This window comes from Protopterus annectens, chromosome 2.part0, assembly GCF_019279795.1.
Source record: "Protopterus annectens isolate FY-2018-M chromosome 2.part0, PAN1.0, whole genome shotgun sequence".
In the NCBI taxonomy this organism is placed as follows: Eukaryota; Metazoa; Chordata; order Ceratodontiformes; family Protopteridae; genus Protopterus; species Protopterus annectens.
Genome location: NC_056728.1, coordinates 1,541,766,783 through 1,541,791,100, shown reverse-complemented (window position 1 = coordinate 1,541,791,100; position 24,318 = coordinate 1,541,766,783). Strand labels below are relative to the sequence as shown.

General features: G+C 39.1%; 1 protein-coding gene across 1 annotated transcript in view; it reads left to right on the top strand.

The window, feature by feature from the left end:
* LOC122793540 (probable protein S-acyltransferase 23) overlaps nt 1–24,318 on the top strand; it is a 711,842-nt gene that overhangs the window by 553,196 nt on the left and 134,328 nt on the right. Inside the window, exon 8 of the mRNA XM_044061673.1 lies at nt 21,671–21,823. Within this exon, the coding sequence (XP_043917608.1) occupies nt 21,671–21,823 (153 nt within the window). The remainder of the gene's footprint in view (nt 1–21,670; nt 21,824–24,318) is intronic.

The following is a 24,318-nucleotide window of genomic DNA, read 5'->3' as shown; positions in this document are numbered from 1 at the left end:
ACGATGACAGACTCATAATCATACCTATTGTGGAGTGACCTGAGTGCATGTGTTATGTGGCGAATCCTGACTCCCGACAAGCAGCTGACTGTAATCTTCTCTTTATTCATCCTGGTGAGTGGGACTTCAGTGTGCATGACTACAGAGTCACCTATGACTAGTGTGTTAGGTACTTTGTTTTGCCTTATGGGCTGTTGCTGGATGGCACACTGGTGTTTTGGGCTATGTGTTGCATTGGTTGTGTTGGTTGTTTGTGTATCTGCTTTGGGGGTCTCAGTTTCCTGTTTAGATTTACATTGAGAATCTCCACGTATGTAGGTGCATGTTTGGCATTGCTCTGTGTGGGTATTGGTGGTAAAGGTTTTGAGAGACTATGTGTTGAGTGTGGTGTTGTATGGGTGTTGACCTTCTTCTCTTGACTGACTAGTTCAGTCTTGGTTGGAGAGAGCTTGGCTTCCAGCTTGGCTGCATAAGTGCATCTCTCGCAGGTTGTAGTGTCGGATGGTAGGAGGAGAGGGTTGTCTGTGTACATGAGGCAATTGCTACATTACCCTAAGATGCCCAGATTCACCAGGTGGACAGGAGAAAACACCGGGAGATGACCCTTGGACATGCCTTGATAAGAGCTTATTTAATTTAAGTACTGGAACTGTTTTCCTGCTTACTAGGCAAGGAAGGTTGAGTGCTACAGCAATTTAAGGATGATATAGTGCTTACAAATTGCTCTGAGCTAGTTCTGGGTACAGAGCCAAGTTAGAGTGCTGATACTTGAGAGACTGACTAGATCTTAGGGAAAATTTGAAGAGCAGACCTTGTTGCTCCTGTAATAGATTTAACCATGCCACAGCGGCACTGCGCGAAGTGCAAACCCAGGTTTTAAAGCAGGAAGTTGAAAGGGATAGAAGCAGCCCAAAACAGCCAATAGTACAACAAAACTAGTGCTGGAACCACTCCCCCAGCAATAGATAGGCTGTTCAGAGCTTCCCACTGCCACTGATAGGCTGCAAGACTTCCCTCTATCTCTGCAAGGTCTGGTCCACTCCCAACACAAAACACAGTCCAGAAATCAGCAAATCTGAGATCTGGACTGTACTGGTTTAAGGAAAAGGCGGAAATGAGGAGGCAGATAGGATTTATGTTGTAGCTAGTTTTTTTTTTCAGAAGTAGGGAATTTAGAAGAAAACTCAATTATGGTGATAGAACAAAATGATAATAAAAGAAAGTCATATAGAACAAAGGATCATTAGTTGTTAAATAAAGTCATAGTAGAGAACTGTAAAAGGGAAAGAATGAAAGTATGGCATGGATCAACTACAAAAATCATTTCACAGTATCCCACATTCATGGATAAAAGTGTGCTTAAAATGTATAAGATACACCCTACACTAATAAACTACATCACAGCAACCATGAAATAGTGGCAAACCACTTTGCAGTTAAGTCGTGATAATGGACAAATTGTTCCAGGAACAAAATCCAAAGGGGGTTATTCCAGGGTGACTCTCTGTCACCACTACTCTTTTGCATTGGTATTAACCCATTAAGATGTCTGCTTAATAGATTAGGTCATGGCTATAATTTGGTTCCCAGTAAGCAACAAAGTGTAAAGGACTTCTCATGTTCTCTTTGTTGATGAATTAAAACTGTATAGCTTATCAGATGAGGAACTGAAAGCACAATTGCAAGTAGTCAAATTTTTTTCAGATGATATAAGAATGTCATTTGGTCTTGATAAATGTGCAAGAGCAATCTTTAAAGCAGGGATGCTGCAGCACCAAGAAAACATCAGTTCAGGATAAGAATATGATATAAAAGAACTTGAGCAAGAGGAAGTGTATAAATGTTTGGGAATTGATGAAGGATCAACAATAAAACATGAACAAATGGGAATCAAACTCAGTAAGGAATATTTTAGAAGACTTAAGTTAATTCTGCAAAAATGAATTCTAACTACAAAGTATGTGTGCAACAAATGAATTTCCTATGTCTATTTACTTGTATATCCATTGCAAGCATAGACAATTATAGTTTGTATGTCCACATCTAGCTTTCTTACTTCCCTAATGATGTCCATTCTGTCGCAAATTAATAGTATATTAGAAATTATAACTTTCACATATGCACTTATATCTTCTTCAGTACCTTATTAGCATGCCTCAGCCACTGGATTTCTAGATAGGGTATCTGCCACACTCATTTGTTTTCCCAAAACGTGAGCTACTTTTACATTAAATTGTCTGAGTTTCCTCAACAGCTTTGATATCTTGCAGAAACCTTTTCCAGGTCAGATGAGTTCATAGCCATACTAGGGGTTTATAATCTGTCTGTAGCTGGAAATTGTCCAAGTCCAACAGTAATGCGAAAACCATGCACATGCCCAATATACTACTAGGCTTTCCATTTCAGTTTCAGAATATATATTCTTAGTCTGCATTAATGTTCTAGAATAGAAACAGCGGGCTTCATTTTTTATATCAGTCGTTTGCAATAAAGCCACTCCCACACCATAGACGTTAGCATCTGCACTAACCATAGTTGGTTTATTGATATTGTAAAAGGCAAATGCTGGTATGAATGCTAACATGAGCATACCCTTTTAGGAAATCTGTTCTTGGCCATAACCCTGAGGCCAAATTATACTTTTTTTAACAGTTCTCTTAAAGGATGAATCACTATCACAAGCCCTGATAAAATTCGTCCGGATAACTTTACCATGCCAATTATTTCCTGTTGCTCCATGACATTGTCTAGACTTGGTAATGCAGTCACAGGCTTTACTTTACTTGGATATGGTCTAATGTAATTTTTGCCAGTTCAATGTTGAAAATATTGAATATTAGTCTTGCCAAAAAGGCACTGACTTCAAACACTTATTGTGCAATTTTTTATCGTGTCCAAATACTAAAATATCATTCATCATGACAATTGTGTCCTCATGGTCTTTGAGGAGTGTATCCATTTCATGCTGAAAATTTTCAGGTGCCGGAGTAATTCAAAAAGATAACTATCAAAAACAAAACAACATGCCTGACCACACATGCTGACCTCTCCCCTGACACCTGGGACCCAGAGTGACTGCCCCCTTTGGTCCACCCTACCTACACCTCTGCATTGCAAGCACAAGTATAGCAAAAAATGTGTATCTTGTCAGGAACACAATTAGCTCAACACAACTCCAGTGCATTATGGAAAACTCCATTAGGTTTATATAGACATGATAACTGTTGCACTTTTTGTCATGTACAAATAAATGAATGCATTTTATACATTAATTTATAGTATTAATGATGTTAAGGAGGCAGAGCTGATATTTAAATATTGAACACTTCAACCTCTCGGTCGTAGTTATGAATTACAACAGAAATATTTATTAGCAGCTAAAATATAATTTGTATTGATATTTGTGAGAAGGCATTCAACATGTATATGATATGCACATAGTTTATTTATGTGATTATTTTTAGGGTACTTTAATATTTATTGGAGTAATATTTCTTTTATCATTAAAGCCGTGGTGGTATAGCGGTAGCGTTGTTGCCTCACAGCAAGAGGTTCTCCTGTTCAATTCTTGGCTGGAGTGTGTTCTGTGTGGAGTTTGCATGTCCTCCCCGTGGTCGAGTGGCCTCCAAAAGACATGCGTGAATGGGCGTGCCTTCGTTGAAAGTTGGGTGCCGAGCTGGCACCTCGGCACCATAAAAATTTACTGCCAATCATTAGCGGACCGCAGTTCCACTGTGCCGATTTCTAACCGGAAAAGCCGAAAGAAGAAGAAGAACTATTATTAGTATTAGTAGTATTACTATTATTATTAAATTGTTACTGTTATTTGGCTCTAAAGTTATTAGAGAGTAAAGTTAGTTCTGCAACTAATTTCTAAAGATAATTCAATAGAATTTCCAAAGATTCTCATTCTCTTAGAGATTCCAAATATATATCAACAGATGTACACATCAGCTAAGAAGGTATTAATAGTTGATATAAAAAAAAACAGTATGAAGGGTTTCTTAGCATCAAAAAAGGACAAGAGTTTGTACTCCAGGTTCTTTGGTCTCAAAAATAAAGTAACTGTTGGAAATCATATAGCATGCATCACTAAAATGATCATTCTCAAAAAATTCAGGATTATAATTTTCAAGGCTGTCATGTAACTTTTAGAACAGCACACAATTTCATTAGACCTGTATGCATCATAGGTTTATAGGTTATTGGAGGTTACTAGGCTAGTTGCCCTAGACCCTTTACAAGCCTAACCATGTTAATTCCAAGTATCCCCATTTGTTCTTTTTGGGTAGTTCGCAGAACGAATTTATGAAAAGAGTGAGTCTGTGATCAGCACCAGCTACCCCTGTCCATGAGAGACATTGCTTCCACCCCACAGATGAATTTGCAGTCTCCCATCCAGCTATCTGGGTTGCGTTTGAATAGGGTCAGTGAGGAGCTCTGTTTTACAAGCATAGGAAGTCTATTACAGAGAAGTGTCAGTCTCTGGGAGACATAGCAGTCTCTCCAGCATGTTCTGTTAATGTCACAGGCTAGCTTGAGCCCTCTAGAGTGAGTGATACTTGTTCCATCTGACTTGCAGATGTGCAGCATTTCCATTAGGGCAGGGTTGGAGATTGCCGTGTAGGCCAGGCACAAGTCACCTCTCAGCAGCCTATAGGATACAGAGTAAAGTGACAGGGCTTTCAGCCTGTCCATGTAGGTCATGGTTTGGAGTCCCTGTATTTTCTTAGTGAGAAATCTCTGAGGTCTCCAGCTGCTGCAGGTGTCTGGTGAGGTACATGCAAAAGGGTGCGTTATACTCTATTAGTGGTCTGATGAGGGTCAAGTACAGTGGAATTATAACATCCCTTGACCAGGATGCTATGCCCTTGCTTAAGAGGTACGCTGCATAGAAGGCTTTCCTTACCACTGTAGAAACTTGGTGGTCAAAGTTCAGATTGCTATCAGCCTGCATTCCTTAGTCTCGCACCACTGGCTTGGAACTCAGGGTGGGGGGTGGGGTGGGGGGGATCCTGTCAATATTGTAAATTGTAGGGAATTCCGTTTTGCCAAAGGGAACAATAATGCATTTTTGGCATTTAGTTTTAGATCATGGCTTTGGCACCAATCATTTGTTAGTGTTAGTCCTTCTTGTAATATGTTGACATCATTGGGGGACTCAATGATTGCTTCCAGTTTGCAATCATCAGCGAACTTAGTGAGTCAAAGGCTGTCTACTTTGGCCTGGACTTCTGAGAAATAGATGCCAAACAGTAAGGGGCCCAGCACAGACCCCTGCTACTCCACTGGTGATGGGTCTACTGGTGGAGGTGGAGTTACCAATTTTGGCAGACTGTTCTGTCAGTGAGCCAGTTGGCTACCCATCTAGTAACATAAGGGTGAATCCTTATTTGGGAGAGTTGTTCATTGATGCCAGAGTGGAGAATTGTGTCAAAAGCCTTGGCAAGTTCGAGACAGGCTATGTGCACTGTCTTGCCTTGGCCCATGGCTTTGGTGACATTCTCAATTAAGTCTACCAGGTTTAATAAGCATGATTTACCTTTAGTGAAGCCAGACTGGGTTGGGTCCAGTGTTTGGAGGTCACCTGTGTCCTTGTTGATAATACCCATGATAATTCTTTCCATGGCCTTACAGATGAGGCTGGTTATTAGACTTATGGATCTGTAGTTCCCAGGGTCAGCTGATGAGCCTCCCCTTTGTGCAAGGGGATTACTGTTGCTGTTCTTCATTATGCAGGAACATAGCCAGTTCTCAAGCTATAATTAAAGAGAATGTCAAGTGGGTCTGCTAGGTCTTGTTTTAGATTGTTTAGTAAACAACCTGGGATACCTGGGATATTATTTTGGTCCCACTGAGACCATGTTTTTGGCCTCGTGAGCACAGAGATGACCTGTTCTGTACAGACAGTAGGCAAAGGGCTGGTGTCAGGTACGCTTTGGGATATGGTAGGTGGGGATAGGAGGGTGAAGTTTGCACTGAATCTGTCAGCTAGCAGTTTGAAGATATCTTCTGGTGTATTATGAGTGATCCCATCTACAACCAGTTCAGCGCATAGCTGGGCATTCCCTTTTAAACTACCCAGCTATGTCCCTAACTGGTTGTAGATGGGACCACTCATCCCATCAGATAACTACCTTCATATTCCTTTCACATAGAATGGATCTTTGATTTCAAGTAGCTGATTCTTCCATTTTGAAGCTCTGTCGTTAGGGTTATCTACTGCTATAAGAGTAATTATAAAGTGATTAACTCCAGCTTTCTTCACCTAAGGACACTCCCAACCTACATTTCCCTTATCGGTATGATTACCTCTTAGTGGCTTCATTTTAGGACTAGCTCCTTCAACCACCTTCTGTAATAGCTGACTCCAATGTGTGGATTCAATGCCAAGCTACAGGAGATGTCATGTTGCTTGTTTAGAGAATCATCCTCCTGAAAACTAGCCTGTGCTCTTGCATTACTCCAATATTCTTCAGGACAATATCAAGGAAACAAAAATTTCATACCTCATATTTTTCAGTTCACATGCAGCAAAGCAAGGCATTTTTCCAAAGTGTGAAGTATGGGTCTTCTTTCATCTCACTTGTTATTAAAAGAACATTATATATGAAACAGACACAGTAGTTGTTAGATGCAGATGAGAGACTTCATTAAAAATAGATTTTAGTCCTTCCCTCGATGCAAAATTATTTCTTTTAGTAGACACAACTTTACACCCTATCCTAATTAAGGTCCATTCTTTCAGTGTTTGACTTCTGGACTGTGTGTGTGTGTGTGTGTGTGTGTGTGTGTGTGTGTGTGTGTGTGTGTGTGTGTGTGTGTGTGTGTGTGTGTGTGTGTGTGTATGTGTGTGTGTGTGTGTGTGTGTGCATGTGTGTGCTGATTGAGTATGAGTGGTAATTTTGTAGTACTGCCAATCAAAGTGACTTAGTCCCAACAAATGTTATTTCTTCATTTAGGCATCAAATTCATAGTAGCTATAGATCTGGCTCTCAGAGCACTTCACACAACTTCAGGCCAGTTCTTTAAACTCACTATAGACAACATGTAAGCTGCATAGTATCTCATCAGTATAGGGGCAACAGAATGTGTTAGCTGTGCAGGCAGGCACAGCTCATTTGACAGTTGTCTATGTAGTACAGCCACTATTTAGTAGCAGTGTGCCTATCAGGCAATCAGAGTTCTCTGGCAGTTAGTTGTTCCTAAATCACTAGTGCCAGTCTGAAGCTTTAATAACTGAAACACTTCATCAGAGCATGCACTTCTAGCAGTGGATCTCTTTGTAAAACATCAACATTCATAGATCCAGAGATTTTCATTCTAAATATCCATCACAGGGCTGGAAAGTGACTGTCTTTTTCCATTGGACGCATGACCTGAGACACTGTTTACTTCCACATCTTATAATACAAAAGGTGTTAGTGCAGAATCAGATAAGGCCAGCCTAATCCTCATAGCCATAAGGCATCACAAAGAAACATTGTACACATTGTTCTATTAGCTGTGTTTTCCGCCTCCATTTGGATTGCCTCTTAAGATCATGCATTTCGATTGCAAATGACTGAACCTGTCAGCCTGGCCAAATACTGACTCATTTTCTAGCCCAAGATTATCTTCAGAAATGGAAAAGATATTTATTATTGTCTGAAAAGCATGGGGCAGACCATTTCTGTTGTGGCTCTCCAGGAAATATATATACACACACATATGTGTGTGTGTGTGTGTGTGTGTGTGTGTGTGTGTGTGTGTGTGTGTGTGTGTGTGTGTGTGTGTGTGTGTGTGTGTGTGTGTGTGTGTGTGTGCATATCTGTGGATTCCATTGAGGTGGTCAGAGAGTCAGTTTATCAAAGGAAGTTTTTAGTGAATAATGTGGTAAATTGACCAGTGCTGTTGAATTATACATTCATCACATATCACTAAAATCTAAACTAAAAGTATACATGCTTAGCAAACACAAACCAGAAATACTGACACCCAAACCACTCTGACCCACCAAAAACAAATCCCCTAATTCCAAAAGTACTAAGTAAAAGTAAAAATAAAATGAAATGCATATTCTGTTTCCAGCTTACAACTACATAAAAAATCATAACTTTACTCACTACCTACATAAAAAATAAGCAGTAATACCCACCAAAACACTGTAGTCCTCCTACAACTCCCTAAATCCAAACTTATGCTTAGTTTTAGTTACAAATGCTAAATGAAGTAAGAAAGAATCTAAAACACAGGTTGCATTTCCTATTCCCTGTGAAGCACCCTGCATACATAAAATCCACACACACTTACATATGCGTGTACACACACATGCTATATATATATATATATATATATATATATATATATATATTTGGGTTTAAGACAGCTGGTCAAATGACCAGCAGCAACTTCCACATCTGTTTAATCAACCCCATTTTGTTGACTCAAACAGATGGTTGACAGGTATGCAAGATCAACAATCCCTGGGTAGGTGGATATTCCCTTTCCCTGGGGATTGTGCAATCTCAGAATTAGTATATATAATTAGCAGGGGCTGTGGGGGCACATCCCCACCACTTGGGGGTGCAGGAGGGGCTTGCTCCCTCTGCAAAAAGACTTCTACTTTGTTTATTCTACTCCAGGGTAAGCCCCAGAGCATGCACAGAAAGTTTCAACATTAGGTGGTTTAATGTAATGATATCAATAGTTGATGACTAGCTGCCATATATATGCACACACACACACACACACACACACACACACACACACACACACACACACACACACACACACGCACACACACACACACACACACACACACACACACACACACACACACACACACACACACACACACGCACACACTCTCACACACACACACACACACACACACACACACACACACACACACACACACACACACACACACACACACACACACACACACATATTGTTGGATGCAGAACCACAGGTCCTTAGGGACAGTAAACAGTTTTTGCAGCATTTATATGTCGATCTTGAAAATTTGGATCTAGATGGCTCATGTTTTATGGTATGTTTGGATGTTACATCTTTGTTTACCAGTATCCCTAATGATGTGGGAGTAGATATGATGAGAGAATTTATGTTGTTCAGAGGTGTTGATGGTGAACATATTGATTTGATCTGTTTATTTCTTGAGATTGTCTTAGAGAACAACATCTTTAAATATGAGGAGAGTATTTACCTACAGAAGGTTGGCGTGGCTATGGGCACGCATGCTGCCAATAGCTACGCCAATATGGTAATGGTTCAGTGGGAGAATATGTTTGTTTTCAGTTCATCCTTAACATCATACATTAAGGTATACAAGAGATTTGTGGGTGACCTTTTTATTGTTTGGATGGGTACTGAAGCTTCTCTCCTGGAGTTTATTGATTATGTTAATGGGACAGTTCCATTCTTGAGGTTTACGTGTAAGTATTCTCGTAGTGAGATTGATTTTCTGGATATCAAATTGATTGTAGATGAACATAATAAATTGACTACTACATTATATAGAAAAGATTGTAGAAGGAATCCCATGCTCCATCGTAGTAGCATGCACCCTGGACACATATTTAGGAATGTGGTTAAGGGACAGGGTATGCGTATTTCCCGTCTTAATAACAAGGATGATTTGTTCCATAGAGACATGGAAAAATTGAAGGAAGAATTCTTGTCTAGGGGGTATAATAGACGTGAGGTTGATATAGGACTGAAAGAGGGTTTTTTAGAGAGAAGAAACAGAGCCCGCCCTTTTTATTCTAACAACTATCATCTTCGAAGGGATGCTAGCTCTGATATAGAAGGACCTGTATGCACTAATAGAGATGTGTTTCTCTCTTTATACTATACCAGTGATGTTAAAGGTGTTCTGCATATAGTAATAGACAATTGGTCTATTCTGCACCTAGATGATGGTTTGAAAGAGGTGGTGGGAGATAGACCCCATTTTGTCTTTAAGAACAGGAAGAATCTTAAACGACAGTTATGTTATAAGAATAGATCTATAGTAGTTGGAGACAATGGAGATAGGCAGGTTGGAACGACTATGTGTATGGGTTGTGGTTTTTGCAGTAGTATAGATGTTTCATGTGGTTTTGTCCATCCAGCCACTAAGATCAGATATGACTTTAGAGTACAAGCTAATTGTAGAAGTAAGGATTTGATTTATTTGGCTAGTTGTAGGAAGTGCAGCTGTTTCTATATAGGGAAGACAAATAGATCCCTTATGGAGCATATTAGGGAACATCTTTATAGTATTAACAGACAAGTCTTACACAATGCACTAGCGAAACATTGTTTTGAACATAGTGCGGAACATGTCTTTGGATTTAGGGTGGCAGAATTGGTGAGACCCAGTGTAAGAGGGGGTGATCTTAAGAATTACACAGAAAAACGTGAGCTTTGGTGGATTATTCGATTGCAAGCTGAACGTTTCCAGGTATTAATGGAAGAACTTCCATTAAACCTGTTTTAAAAGGACAGGGTCTTTTTAAATAAAACAATGAATGAAGTTGTACCCTCTTTGTTTTAAGTTTGAATGTAATTACATAATTGTTTGCTGCTGCTCATTGGTTGTATGTTGATTATTGTACTGGCTTTTTTATTTAAATAATGTATGGTGCACTGGTTTATGTTGTGATCTGATGAAGCACATATTTCTGTGTGAAAGTGCTTATCTACTTTATTAAATTTGTTCCATTTTATGCCTCTGGCTGTGGAGTGGTGTATTTTCTTTTATCTTGGATTACTTGTTTGCTGGTGTACATCACTTGTCCTGGGAAGAGTTATTTTGCTGATATATATATATGTCGGGAAAACAGAGTAAATGCGATAGCTAGCACTTGTAATTTTTCGCACAGTTGTTATCTTCCGTATATCTGTTACTACAGGGGGGTTGACAGGAGCTGCATCAGTTTTCTGTGGTTTTTTTTTTTTTTTTGGTAAATTACTTCTCAATTGTAAAGTGGTTGGCCAACAGAAAAGCTAACACAGTTGGCAAAAAGTGAGGATTCCGAGCGCCAGCTAGCACATTTATGGTGTTGCCCCAATGGAGCTACATCACTTTTCTGTGTTTTTTTTTTTTTTTTTTTTTTAAATAGGAACTAGTTCCCCCCTCATCCCTGTGCAGCTTAAAATAGCTACAGGAAGCTTTAGACGTGGTAGCTGCTTTTGGAAAATCTCTCACAGATGTTACCTCTGAAGCAGTTTATTTGAAGTGGCAGCTACTGCGTGGATACTGTTACCTTGACAATGGTAACAACCATTCTTCAGTTAATAGTATGGGATTTTAAAATTTTAGACTTTAAGAAACGTATAGTATCTAAACGATTTTTTTTTTACAAATGGGAGTCGTAGTTCGCTGCTAACAGTTACTATAGAGGGTTTGAGAGCAGCTACATCACTTTTCTGTGGGCAATCAATAGTGTTTGAAAACATGTAAAATAAAGGAGTCAGGAATGATAACCATTTTAGACCAAAAAAAATTTATGAAACTATCACAATTATAAAGTGGTTGGCCAACAGACATACAGAAGCTAACAAGGTTGGCAACAATCATAGAGAAGCTAACAGTGAGGATTCCAAGCAGCCGCTACTGCATTTATAGTGTTGCCCCGATAATGGAAAAGTACCTATATATAAATATATATATATATATATATATATATATATATATATATATATATATATGTATATATATATATATTCGAGGTTTTGAATTTCGCGGTTTTTAGTTTTCTTTGTTTTTTGGATTCCACTTCTTGGGCTCAAGATACTGAAATTTGAGATTTCAGAATTTCTAGCTTCTGAAGTGAATTTATATGTTTACACACACACACACACACACACACACACACACACATATATATATATATATATATATATATATATATATATATATATATATATATATATATATATCACAAACATTATGAAATTTTGACATCAGAAACTGACAGGTTTTTTTTTGTAGTTAAAACTAATGGTTTGTCATCTAAAACATAACAGTTGAGGCTGAATTTGCTAAAATTGCAAATAGCAATTTGGTGTTGGAAACTTTACAAAAGAAAAATATGCAGTCTCTTAACAATCAATATGTGCTTGAAAGCTTTACACAGCATTTCTGTTATAAGGATTTCCACTAGTATTACAGTTTCTCTGTTCAGATCTAGTCTCAGTGCCCATGCTCTGACCTCAGTTCATGTTTCTTTCACACAGAATCCTGTCTCCAAACAATTCTCTGTATCTGATTATTTGTCCTCACCTAAAATAAGTGGAGAATCACACCTACAAACACTTTAAACCTTGTTCCAGACATTTCCCCTTAAGGAGACCATGTTTTCCCCATACTACTCTCAGGTACGTTAAAAGAAAGCAAACTATTAGAAATCTTTCCATATTAATAGCAGATATATTCCGCATTGCACATCAGATGTATGTTGGTCCCCTATATTATGCCCTTGTAATGTTGGCAGCCATCATGCTATGCTGGTATGCATACATATAGGAAGTCGCCTTTGTTGGTATGCACGCACACCCACACACACACACACAAACACACACACACACACACACTCACACACACACACACACACACACACACACACACACACACACACACACACACACACATACATATATATATATATATATATATATATATATATATATATATATATACATATATATATATATATATATATATAGATCCACTACGGAATTTCGAAAGTTCAAAATCAAAAGCATCAGAATCCCGAAGCTCAGATGCTCACGGTTTTGAAATCTCGAAATCAAAAAAAAAAAAAACATACACACACACAAAACAGTCCAAACTCACGTTTTTGCAGGGGGGCAAGCCCCACTTCACCCCCCACACACCCCCCTACTTAAATATACCAACTCTGAGATCACACTACAATGTAAAGAATGGGAAAGTTCCATTCCACATTGAACAGCGATCTCCATTATACACTTTCGAGATTTCAAAACCTCGAGCATCTGAGCTTCAGGATTCTGATGCTTCAGATTTTGAACTTTCGAAATTCCGTAGTGGATCTATATATATATATATATATATATATATATATATATATATATATATATATATATATACATACCATCCAACCTCAACAGATTATAATATTGAATGTCAAAACAGCAACCACCGAACCCTTTTGTGATGAGGTGTGCCACGTAGAAGGATTACCTGACTACTCTGGCGATGTGGTTATCAAATTAGAGACTACTATCCACCTGTGTCCTGAGGTCTGTTATCACACTTTAAGTGTTTAGTGAGCTACCTCTTATGTGGTAGTTCATAGGTACTGAGTTTTTCCCAAAGGGGATGACAATCCACTTCTTAGCATTGAGCTTGAGGCCATGACTTTGACACCAAGCATCTGTCTCTGTGAGGCCTTTTGTAGAATGTCAACATCATTTGGTGATTTTGTTATGGCTCCCAGTTTGCAGTCATCTGCGACCTTCTGTGTTGACCTGCACTTCAGAGAAGTAGATGCCAAACAGGAGAGGATCCAGGACCAAACCCTGTGGTACACCACTTGTCACTGAAGTCGGACTTGGAGTCGGGAACTTTTACTGTATGGGTTCTGTCAGTGAGCCAGTTGGCCACCCATTTTGTGACATAGGGGTTTATGCCCAGTTTAGTGAGTTTATCAATAATTCCAGAGTAGGGGATGGTGTTGAAAGCCTTGGCAAGGTCAAGATAGGCTGTGTGCACTACCTTGCCCTCGTCTATGGCTCTTGTGACTGTTTCAAAGAAGTTAATCAGGTTTGGTAGACATAGGTTTAGTAGACATGAACTACCTTTTAACAAACCCAAACTGAGAAGGGTCCAGGGTTTGTTGGTTACCTATGTCTTTGTTTATAAGCTCCAAGATGATACATTTGATGGCCTTGCAGGCCAGGCTCGTTAGGCTAATGGGACGGTAGTTATTGGGGTCCATGGTACCACCCCCTTTGTGAAGTGGGATAACTGTTGCTGTACGCCATACAGTAGGCCACATAGCCTGAGGTGAGGCTATGATTGTACATGGCACTTAGGTGGGGTGCCAGTTCATTCTGTAGTTTGTGCAGTATGCAGCCTGGGATGTTGTCTGGTCCCATGGATGCTGTGTTTTTGGCTTTGGAGAGGGCGGTCTTTAATTGTTCATCTGTGATTACAAGGGCTTTACATTCTTCTGGCATTAAGATGGGTCCTTTTATGGGTGAGGGGGGGTAAAGTTAGCACTGAACCTATCTACCAGGATGTTGGCAATATCAGTTGGTTCTGTATATTTAGTGCCATTGTGCTGCAGCTCAGAGCAGATCTGAGTGTTGCCACTGAGAGTCTTGACATAGCTGTAGAACACTTTGTGGTTGTCTTTGGAATCAGTGGCAATTTTAATTTCATAACTGGCTTTGGAGGATTTTATGAGGGATCTCAACTTCTTGCTGAGGCTGACCAGGGAGTTCTTCCAATCTTGGGTTTTTACTCTTTTTTGCAACAGCTTCTTCCTTTTGTTGTAGAGTTTGTTTATGGAAGGTGACCACCAGATTGGCTTCCTTTTTTTGGAGGATAGCATCTTGGTTCTGTTGGGGATCGCACGATCCATGTACTCGTGTATGTGCTTATACAGTGCATTTGCGTAAGATTCAGCAGTCGTACTTCTATTATCCGCCAGGGTGGCTGTCGTGAAGTTTGCCACTTTTGTCTTAAGTAGCATGAAGTTGGCTTCGGAGTAGTTTTTGACAGTAGTTTCCTTAATGGGGAGTGGGGGTGGGATGTGGATGTCTGGGGTGATTAGCTTGTGGGCGGATCTGACCAGTGAGGAGTTCACCTCTGGATTGGAACACCAGTTACTCATATTAGTAATGACCAGGCCCAGGATATTACTGCCCCTGCTGGGGGTGTGGACAAGCTAATCCAAGGCATTGGAGTTTATGAATTAAAAAAAACGTTGAGCGAATGAGTTGGTACATGAGTAGCTTTCACAGTTGATGGTGGGGTAGTTGAAATCACCCATAATTAAGGTATTGGGTTGTACCTTAATATTTTCCAGTATCTTAAGAAATGAAGAGTGGGAATCCTGGGGCATGGTGGGGGATCTGTAACAAGCTACAACCTAGACTGCAGTCTTGCCCAGCGATAGTTGCACTTGGATAATTTTGGATGCATTATGTTCAGCAACTAGCCTGGAGGTGTGGATATCCTTGATGAATATTGATACACCTCCGCCTTTAGTGCTTCGGTCCAGGTTAGATGGCCGAAAGGTGTGGTATGAATTATAGCCCGGTAATGCAGGGGTGCTGTCTTGAGCCTTGAACCAGGTCTCTGTTACTGCACAGATGTCTATGCACTCCATTTTTAGGACTGTCTCAAGTGAGTGCATTTTGAGGTTTAAACTTCTAGCATTGAGTAGCATTACCCTCAGAGTTTGCTTGCTTGTACCTGTTATGGTGGTGAATTTAGCATTTGAACCTTGCCTAAAAAAGGCACTATAGGGGTGGCAAGAGCCTTAGACAGTATCCAGAATCCCAGTGGTGACCGGTGCAGACCATCTCTGGCAAAGCTTCATGGTCTGTTGACCATGTCGTCCCAGGCAGACAGATGCTGGATCCTCTTAGAATGACACCAAAAACTTAGCCAGTTGTTGAAGTCAGTCATTTTGCCCTTGTATTATGGTATCATTCTTGGTGAGGGCAGGATGCTACTCAGGGCTAGGGTCTTGCCTGACTGGGCTACCAGATCCGGGAGCTCCTTCATGTCTCATTTCATGTAGTCCAGAGAGGTGCGTCCCAGGTCATTCAAACCAACATGGACGATGGCAGACTCATAATCATACCTATTGTGGAGTGACCTGAGTGCATGTGTTATGTGGCGAATCCTGACTCCCGGCAAGCAGCTGACTGTAATCTTCTCTTTATTCATCCTGGTGAGTGGGACGTCAGTGTGCATGACTACAGAGTCACCTATGACTAGTGTGTTAGGTACTTTGTTTTGCCTTATGGGCTGTTGCTGGATGGCACACTGGTGTTTTGGGCTATGTGTTGCATTGGTTGTGTTGGTTGTTTGTGTATCTGCTTTGGGGGTCTCAGTTTCCTGTTTAGATTTACATTGAGAATCTCCACGTATGTAGGTGCGTGTTTGGCATTGCTCTGTGTGGGTATTGGTGGTAAAGGTTTTGAGGGACTATGTGTTGAGTGTGGTGTTGTATGGGTGTTGACCTTCTTCTCTTGACTGACTAGTTCAGTCTTGGTTGGAGAGAGCTTGGCTTCCAGCTTGGCTGTATAAGTGCATCTCTCGCAGGTTGTAGTGTCGGATGGTAGGAGGAGAGGGTTGTCTGTGTACATGAGGCAATTGCTACATTACCCCAAGATGCCCAGATTCACCAGGTGGACAGGAGAAAACACCGGGAGATGACCCTTGGACATGCCTTGATAAGAGCTTATTTAATTTAAGTACTGGAACTGTTTTCCTGCTTACTAGGCAAGGAAGGTTGAGTGCTACAGCAATTTAAGGATGATATAGTGCTTACAAATTGCTCTGAGCTAGTTCTGGGTACAGAGCCAAGTTAGAGTGCTGATACTTGAGAGACTGACTAGATCTTAGGGAAAATTTGAAGAGCAGACCTTGTTGCTCCTGTAATAGATTTAACCATGCCACAGCGGCACTGCGCGAAGTGCAAACCCAGGTTTTAAAGCAGGAAGTTGAAAGGGATAGAAGCAGCCCAAAACAGCCAATAGTACAACAAAACTAGTGCTGGAACCACTCCCCCAGCAATAGATAGGCTGTTCAGAGCTTCCCACTGCCACTGATAGGCTGCAAGACTTCCCTCTATCTCTGCAAGGTCTGGTCCACTCCCAACACAAAACACAGTCCAGAAATCAGCAAATCTGAGATCTGGACTGTACTGGTTTAAGGAAAAGGCGGGAAATGAGGAGGCAGATAGGATTTATGTTGTAGCTAGTTTTTTTTTTTTCAGAAGTAGGGAATTTAGAAGAAAACTCAATTATGGTGATAGAACAAAATGATAATAAAAGAAAGTCATATAGAACAAAGGATCATTAGTTGTTAAATAAAGTCATAGTAGAGAACTGTAAAAAGGGAAAGAATGAAAGTATGGCATGGATCAACTACAAAAATCATTTCACAGTATCCCACATTCATGGATAAAAGTGTGCTTAAAATGTATAAGATACACCCTACACTAATAAACTACATCACAGCAACCATGAAATAGTGGCAAACCACTTTGCAGTTAAGTCGTGATAATGGACAAATTGTTCCAGGAACAAAATCCAAAGGGGGTTATTCCAGGGTGACTCTCTGTCACCACTACTCTTTTGCATTGGTATTAACCCATTAAGATGTCTGCTTAATAGATTAGGTCATGGCTATAATTTGGTTCCCAGTAAGCAACAAAGTGTAAAGGACTTCTCATGTTCTCTTTGTTGATGAATTAAAACTGTATAGCTTATCAGATGAGGAACTGAAAGCACAATTGCAAGTAGTCAAATTTTTTTCAGATGATATAAGAATGTCATTTGGTCTTGATAAATGTGCAAGAGCAATCTTTAAAGCAGGGATGCTGCAGCACCAAGAAAACATCAGTTCAGGATAAGAATATGATATAAAAGAACTTGAGCAAGAGGAAGTGTATAAATGTTTGGGAATTGATGAAGGATCAACAATAAAACATGAACAAATGGGAATCAAACTCAGTAAGGAATATTTTAGAAGACTTAAGTTAATTCTGCAAACAGCGTTGACATCTAGGAACTAAGTTCAAGCTATAAACCAATTTGCTCTCTTTGTCCTAACATACAGTTTTGGAGTCATTGACTGACCACAAAAGGTGGCGGATAGATTAGACAGGAAAACAAGAAGGATGCTTCATGCTTAGCAAATAATTTATAAAAATCAGTGCATACCAAGGTTATATATTCCGCGTTCCAAAGGAGGTATGGGTCTCCTTGAAATTGATTACATGTATAGATCTGCAATTATGGTACTCCACACATATCTACTGACCTCACAAGACCCAAATGTAGTAAAAGTTTTGAAACATGAGGAGAATAAATCTAAGGTGACTTCCATTCGTAGTCTAGCAGAAGCATATCGGTATTAAGCGGGAATGGAATTCAAACCAGAAGTAGATAAAAATCAGGCAGCAACTGAATGTACCAAAGAACAAAAGAAAAAATATAAGGTGAAGGTTCAGATGAGAAGGCAAAAAATGTGGAAAATGCATAAATATAATTGCAAGTATAGAAAACTCCTGGAACAACCTCATGTTGATCAGGACTGAACACAGGAATGGTTAAGGAGAAGCAAATTCGAACCAAAAGATGAAAGGTTAATATTGGTGGCCCAAGAGAGTGGACTATGTACACATTAGTTTAAAAGCCCATTGAACGTGTGGGAGAAACAGGCAGATGTAGGTTTTGTAAAACAATTTTGGAAACAGTTGCATACCTTGTTGCTGGTTGTGACATACTAATGGCAGAAGGACTGTATACTGAAAGGCATAATAATGTGACAAGACTGTTGCACTGGGGATTGTGCAAACATTGTAATACTTAAGTAGCTGATAAACACTGGAAACATGAGCCACAAAGCATCATAGAAAATGAGGAAGTCTACATCACATGAGATCAACCATTACCAACAGTTCAAAAGACAGATGCAAGAAAAGCAGATATAATGGTCCAGGAAAAGAAGACAAAAGTAGCACTGATCATTGAAATTGCTACACCCAGTAACTGCAGTGTCTTGCATACAGAGAGACACAAAGTCATAAAATATCAGGATTTGCAGGCAGAAGCGAGAGTAATGTGGAAGAAAGATACCCAGACAGTTCCAGTAGTAGTAGGAGCAACGGGTCTCATAAAAAATAATCTACAGTCATATTTAGATATGTTACAGATACACATAACGCCATACGAATTGCAGAAGGAGTTATTACTGGGCACAATGCAGGAGCTGTGAAGAGCACTTCTGGCTGACATCAAAGACTGAAACAATACTAATTTCATGAACTTTAATCATACTTTGACTTAGGAATGGGGGTCCATTCCCTTCATGGTATTAGAAACCCAAAAGATTTGGAGAAATTAAAAAAACCTTTAATGAGTAAAGCCTACAAATGGAATTCTGAGAATTGTAGAATTTTTACAAAAAGAGGGCTGTACACACAGAAAGCAATTGTGTGACATGCTTCTACTCGGAAAAGGGATGCTGAATTAGTTGCAAAGTACCCTTTTGCACCACAATGTACAATGTCAGTGTTGTAATTCATAAAGAAGGAACATGAAATGAGTATACTGAAAGTATGGGCCAAAAAACCCTCAGTTCTCATCAGACCAGTATTCATGTACAATGCATCCGTGGCATGTTCCTGACCAGGTACTTGAAACAGCTTGAGGGACCACAGAGGTTACTCACAAAAAGAATACAGTGAGTAAACAAGAAGTCCTATATAGACCATCTCAAATCCCTGTCCCTGCACTCAGTTTACAGTAATCTATGCTTTGCCTGTAAGGCATCCTCAGATACCATACTGATGATTTATTACATATCCATAAAACAAACAGCATCAGAAAAACCCATTCTAAGGCCCTAGACCTCATCCATGACATTAACAAGACATGCTGGAGGGACAGTTATGTGTCTCAAACATTACCCAATCTTTGGATCTCGCTTCCAATCCATGGGGATGGCTAGTGTGAACACTAGATGTGTACAAGCCTATATCATAACCATAAAATTTGTTGTGGTATTGGCACATCTCAGCAACATTTTGGTAAATCTTGGGTAAGCTTGGATAGACTTAAAATGGCTCATGGACTGATGGTCTATGCATAAAGTATCTTGATAACATGATATGCTGAAAAATCTTTGACAAACAAAGTCTATAAAATTTTGAACCTGAATTTACTGTGACAACTGTAGTGTCATAATGTTCAAACCATTTGACATTTTTGAGGACAGACATGCAATACAAGCATTTGTTTAGCACATTTAATGCGGATACTTCACTTCATATCATGACTGGATGTTAGCCTTTTATGATAGAGAATCAGCTTCCAAGTGCAGCATAGGAAACTTGACACCAAGATGTGACTGGAGTACCTGAAGATCAGTTTAACAGTACAGGATGAATCACCTGCATTTACAGTCTCCTGGTCTGGAGTCCGGGAACTACACACTATGTTGGTGTCTCAAAGACAGGTGCCAGATTCTTGCTCCCCTTTGGAGGGTTTATATTAATTCGCTGAATAATAAATGAGCAGGCATAAAGTTAGTGATAACACCCTGAAACATTTCTAATGTAAACGCAACACACTAACTTTCTGTTCATGAAAACAATGTGCACTAAAGACACCAAAGTCAGACAGCTTACCCTTTCAGTTTGTGTTTATATTAATGCACCCTGTAATATCGAAATGCAAATGTTACACTGTAGAATGAACAACAATGGCACCATAGCAAATACAACTGCAAAAACACAAAGCTTGTCATGAAAATACACACATGGTAACAATAAGAACATTTTGCTATTCAACATGAAAAAACTGTGTCAAGTACTCAGGTATGTTCAATAAAGTGCTTATATGTTAGAATATGGACATACACAAAAACAAATATGCAAGTTTGGAAAAGCCCCTCCTCACACAACCCATACAAGGAGTTGCATGTGCCACACTGCCCCATACCTGTTAGCATAATGACAGAAGTTGCTTCTCAAAGGAAAGGGACATTTCTCCACTAAATAGTGCCCTCTCTAACTAGAACATTGTTCTTGGCCAGTGATCAAAAACAGCAATTTCCAAGTGCCATTTTGATTACTATATAAGTTCATATATAGAAATGCAGCCACAATCACTCAAATAATGCTCATTTGACAGCAACATAACTGAAAAGTCCATGTTGGCAACCTTTCAGATAGTTGGTTTTGTACATTTTTTATTTCTCCTTTCCTTCTCAGTGTAACCCAGTCCCCAGTCCACAATTACCTATAACAGTGACATTAGGACAATGCACATGCAGCACTATAAGTCAGTTAATGTCTGCATTCCCCAGGACATCTGTGTATGGTAACAAGTACATAGTGAAGAGCTGGCTAGCACCACCCCTGACTCCAGTACAGATTAGTGCCAAGGCATCTCTTGCCCACACTTCAGCCCTAAGAGTAGGCACCATGCCTCCCACAGTCAGTCTATTGCTCCACTGGAAACTTCTTTGCATTCCAGGACATTACCTAAAGCAGTTCACTAATGGAATAGGCTTACAGCTGGCCCAATGGCAATGGACTAGTATCAAGTTGTCAGTTTGGATTAATTTGATTAAACATTTGATACTAAATAAAAGATTGAATTACTTGCATAGATTAAAAGCTGATTTATTTAAAATTAATTAAGAGATGTAAATAAAGTTTTCCTTGATCTGCACTTCTTGCTAAAATAAAGCAGTCTGCAGTCATCAGTGACATTCTTTCATACTTAGTGTTATGTCATCATGTTTGAACTTCAGTTTAAAGAGGTTGCTTTTTCTAAACTGCTTAGCAGAGAGGACTTTTTGATATTTAAAGACTATATACCAGGAGTTCTTTGTATGCTGAACATAAATTAACCAAGGTCATATTTTTATGTCTTGCAATTTTAGATTGTTCCTGTTTCCTATACCAGCCTCTGGGGTGCCCATATTACCTTCCTGTTCAGCAATGTAATAATGTGGTATTTTTTCTTAACTGCTTCCTGGATAGACCCTGGTTTCTTACCACAATGTAATGAAGAATATGACCGGGCCATTAGACAGGTATGTAGCATTTTGCATAATATGAACATGATTTATAAAAATGGGACTTGTAGAGGCATTTCTCTAGCACCAGGGAGATTCCATATATGTTTTTTACAACAACTAACTTCAGACATCAAGAACATTTTCCTTCTCAAATGTATAATTACCTTCAGTTGATTGTAGCAGCAAGATACAGTTTACTGCTTGAGCTGGTACATGTCAGTGCTGTATTTTCCCCTTTTGACTAGTCTGTTATGTTAAAGTGTATTGTTCACTTTCTGAAGCAAGTTTCTTGAAGTTGGATATAAGATCGTTACCATATTCAATGTCAAATTATGCACTTTTTAATCTAAAATGTGTGATGTTTTTGCATTTCATTTTGTTTATAAGCATGGCCTCCTGATATTTTTGGTGGAGCTGAAAAGTCTGCCATGACTTCATAAAAGACTGAAACCATAATGCCTATATTATTATAGTACCTATATTAATGTATAGACTACTATATTTCCTTGCTAAATGCATTAGTAGGAATTTTTGTACTTCCTAGAAAGTCATTTTGTCAACTAGGTCTTACAGGTGGAACACTTTATGCTAAAAATTAACAGCTATGATGATGTCATAGTGAAACCACAATATAAATAAGATGCTACTCTTATATAGAAGTTGCTTTTTCTTGCTCATGTGTAAATTATTGCTCAATAGCTAGAATAAAATTATTTTCTAAGTGTGTGTAAGGGAGAACAAGTGAGTCAACAATGAAACTAAAATTAAAACAATCAACAATGCACTAAAAGCTTCATCTTCAGTAAAATTACTTGTAACTTTACTGTGATGAGTATAACTAGAAAGGTCTGTAACTAAAACGATGCATCTGAAAGTGAGCAGTGCATTTAACCCTTTATTTGTAAATATCTTAAGTAATCCATGCAGACAGTATCTTGAACATGACTTGATGGATACAAGATTAATCACATTTTTGACAATCCAGTCTAGTTCTGTTTTCATCTTTCCATTAAATTGTTTGAAAATATTGCATGTGATAAATTATATCCAAGTCTTTAGCTCATTTTGGGGGGAAAGTGGTGCAATAAATATGTCACCAAGAATTTCTGGAGAACTTATTCAGTCTTCTCAAGGGAATAAAAACTCCACAATACTGAAGTAGCTTTATAAAATACAGTAAACCTGAAAGAATTGTCGTTGCTTTAAAGGCCGTACCCAAATACCATCTCATGCCACTTCTTGTCAATGTATATCAAGGGTTAGCTTTGTAGCATAAATCTGTCATCAAACTGAAAAGCTATACCAAAATGGACATTTATTATTTCTGCCTATAAAAGGTTAAGAAGTCACTTATTCTTAATACATTTTAGAATACATCAGCTTGAAGTGATAATGAAACAGAAGTGAATACATCCTGTATCATTCTTTTGGTTTAAAAACTTGAAAGTATATGTATTAGGAAATACTGCTGGTGGGGGGGCTACATTTAAAAAAAGAGGATATAAAAATAAATGCGGTCAGTTCTGAAGCTGTGCAGTAATAAAATATTTAAGATTCACAAAATAAGAAATGCAGAAGAAACTGGTATAAGTACATGAACACCTTAAGATGTTACAAACACCATACACTGGTGGCATCACATGTGACCTAAACCTTGTCACCACAATAAACAGGGCATGCTGGAGAAATAGGTTCCTGTCCCATAGACTTCCCATGCTCTGGAACAGGCTACCCATCTATGTCAAGCAAAGTTCTTCAGTAGCACTCTTCAAGAAAAATCTTGATGAGTGGATGGGAAATAGGAAATACACCCCAGGGATCACTTCTGTGTCTCTGCTCGACAGTGGCTCAGGAAAATAACTTTCTTGGGTGGCGTAAGCCAGGGAACCTTGTTGGCTAGGCTTACGTAGGCCCTTGGGCCGATAGCCTAGTACCCACCTATGAACCTATGTAATCAGTTACTTAACAAAAGACTATTGGTGTGATTTGTACAGCCAAGTATTAATGCACGCGCATTCCCTGACTAAGCTATATAACATTAAGCATACCTGATCCATACAGAAAGATGCTAAAATGCATGGATTTACACTTCAGAAGATCTATAGCAAGTTAGAATAGGGAAAACGTAGCTTAGGAGCAGTAATTCACATGCGCACGTACATGTATTGGTGCACTTGTGGTGATGACAACTATAGGAACTGTGGGTAGCACATATGTAACAAAATGATCCAACCATATCGTACTTTAGCCATTGTTTCCCTATCTAAACCCTTTAAGGCTTTGTATTCACCTTGTCTGGTGTATCATCTTGTAGTGTTTCCTGGAAACTGTAAAGAATAAATCACCATAATACTATTCAGCATGTTGTCTACACTCATCTCAAATGTTTTTGATAAACTTTCCACTTTTCCAAGCTTCATTTTCAATTTCTTTTTAGTATTAGGCATCAATAATGCTTCTAAACATCAAACTGCAATATTTGACTAAATTTGACTTCCAAACTTTAACTT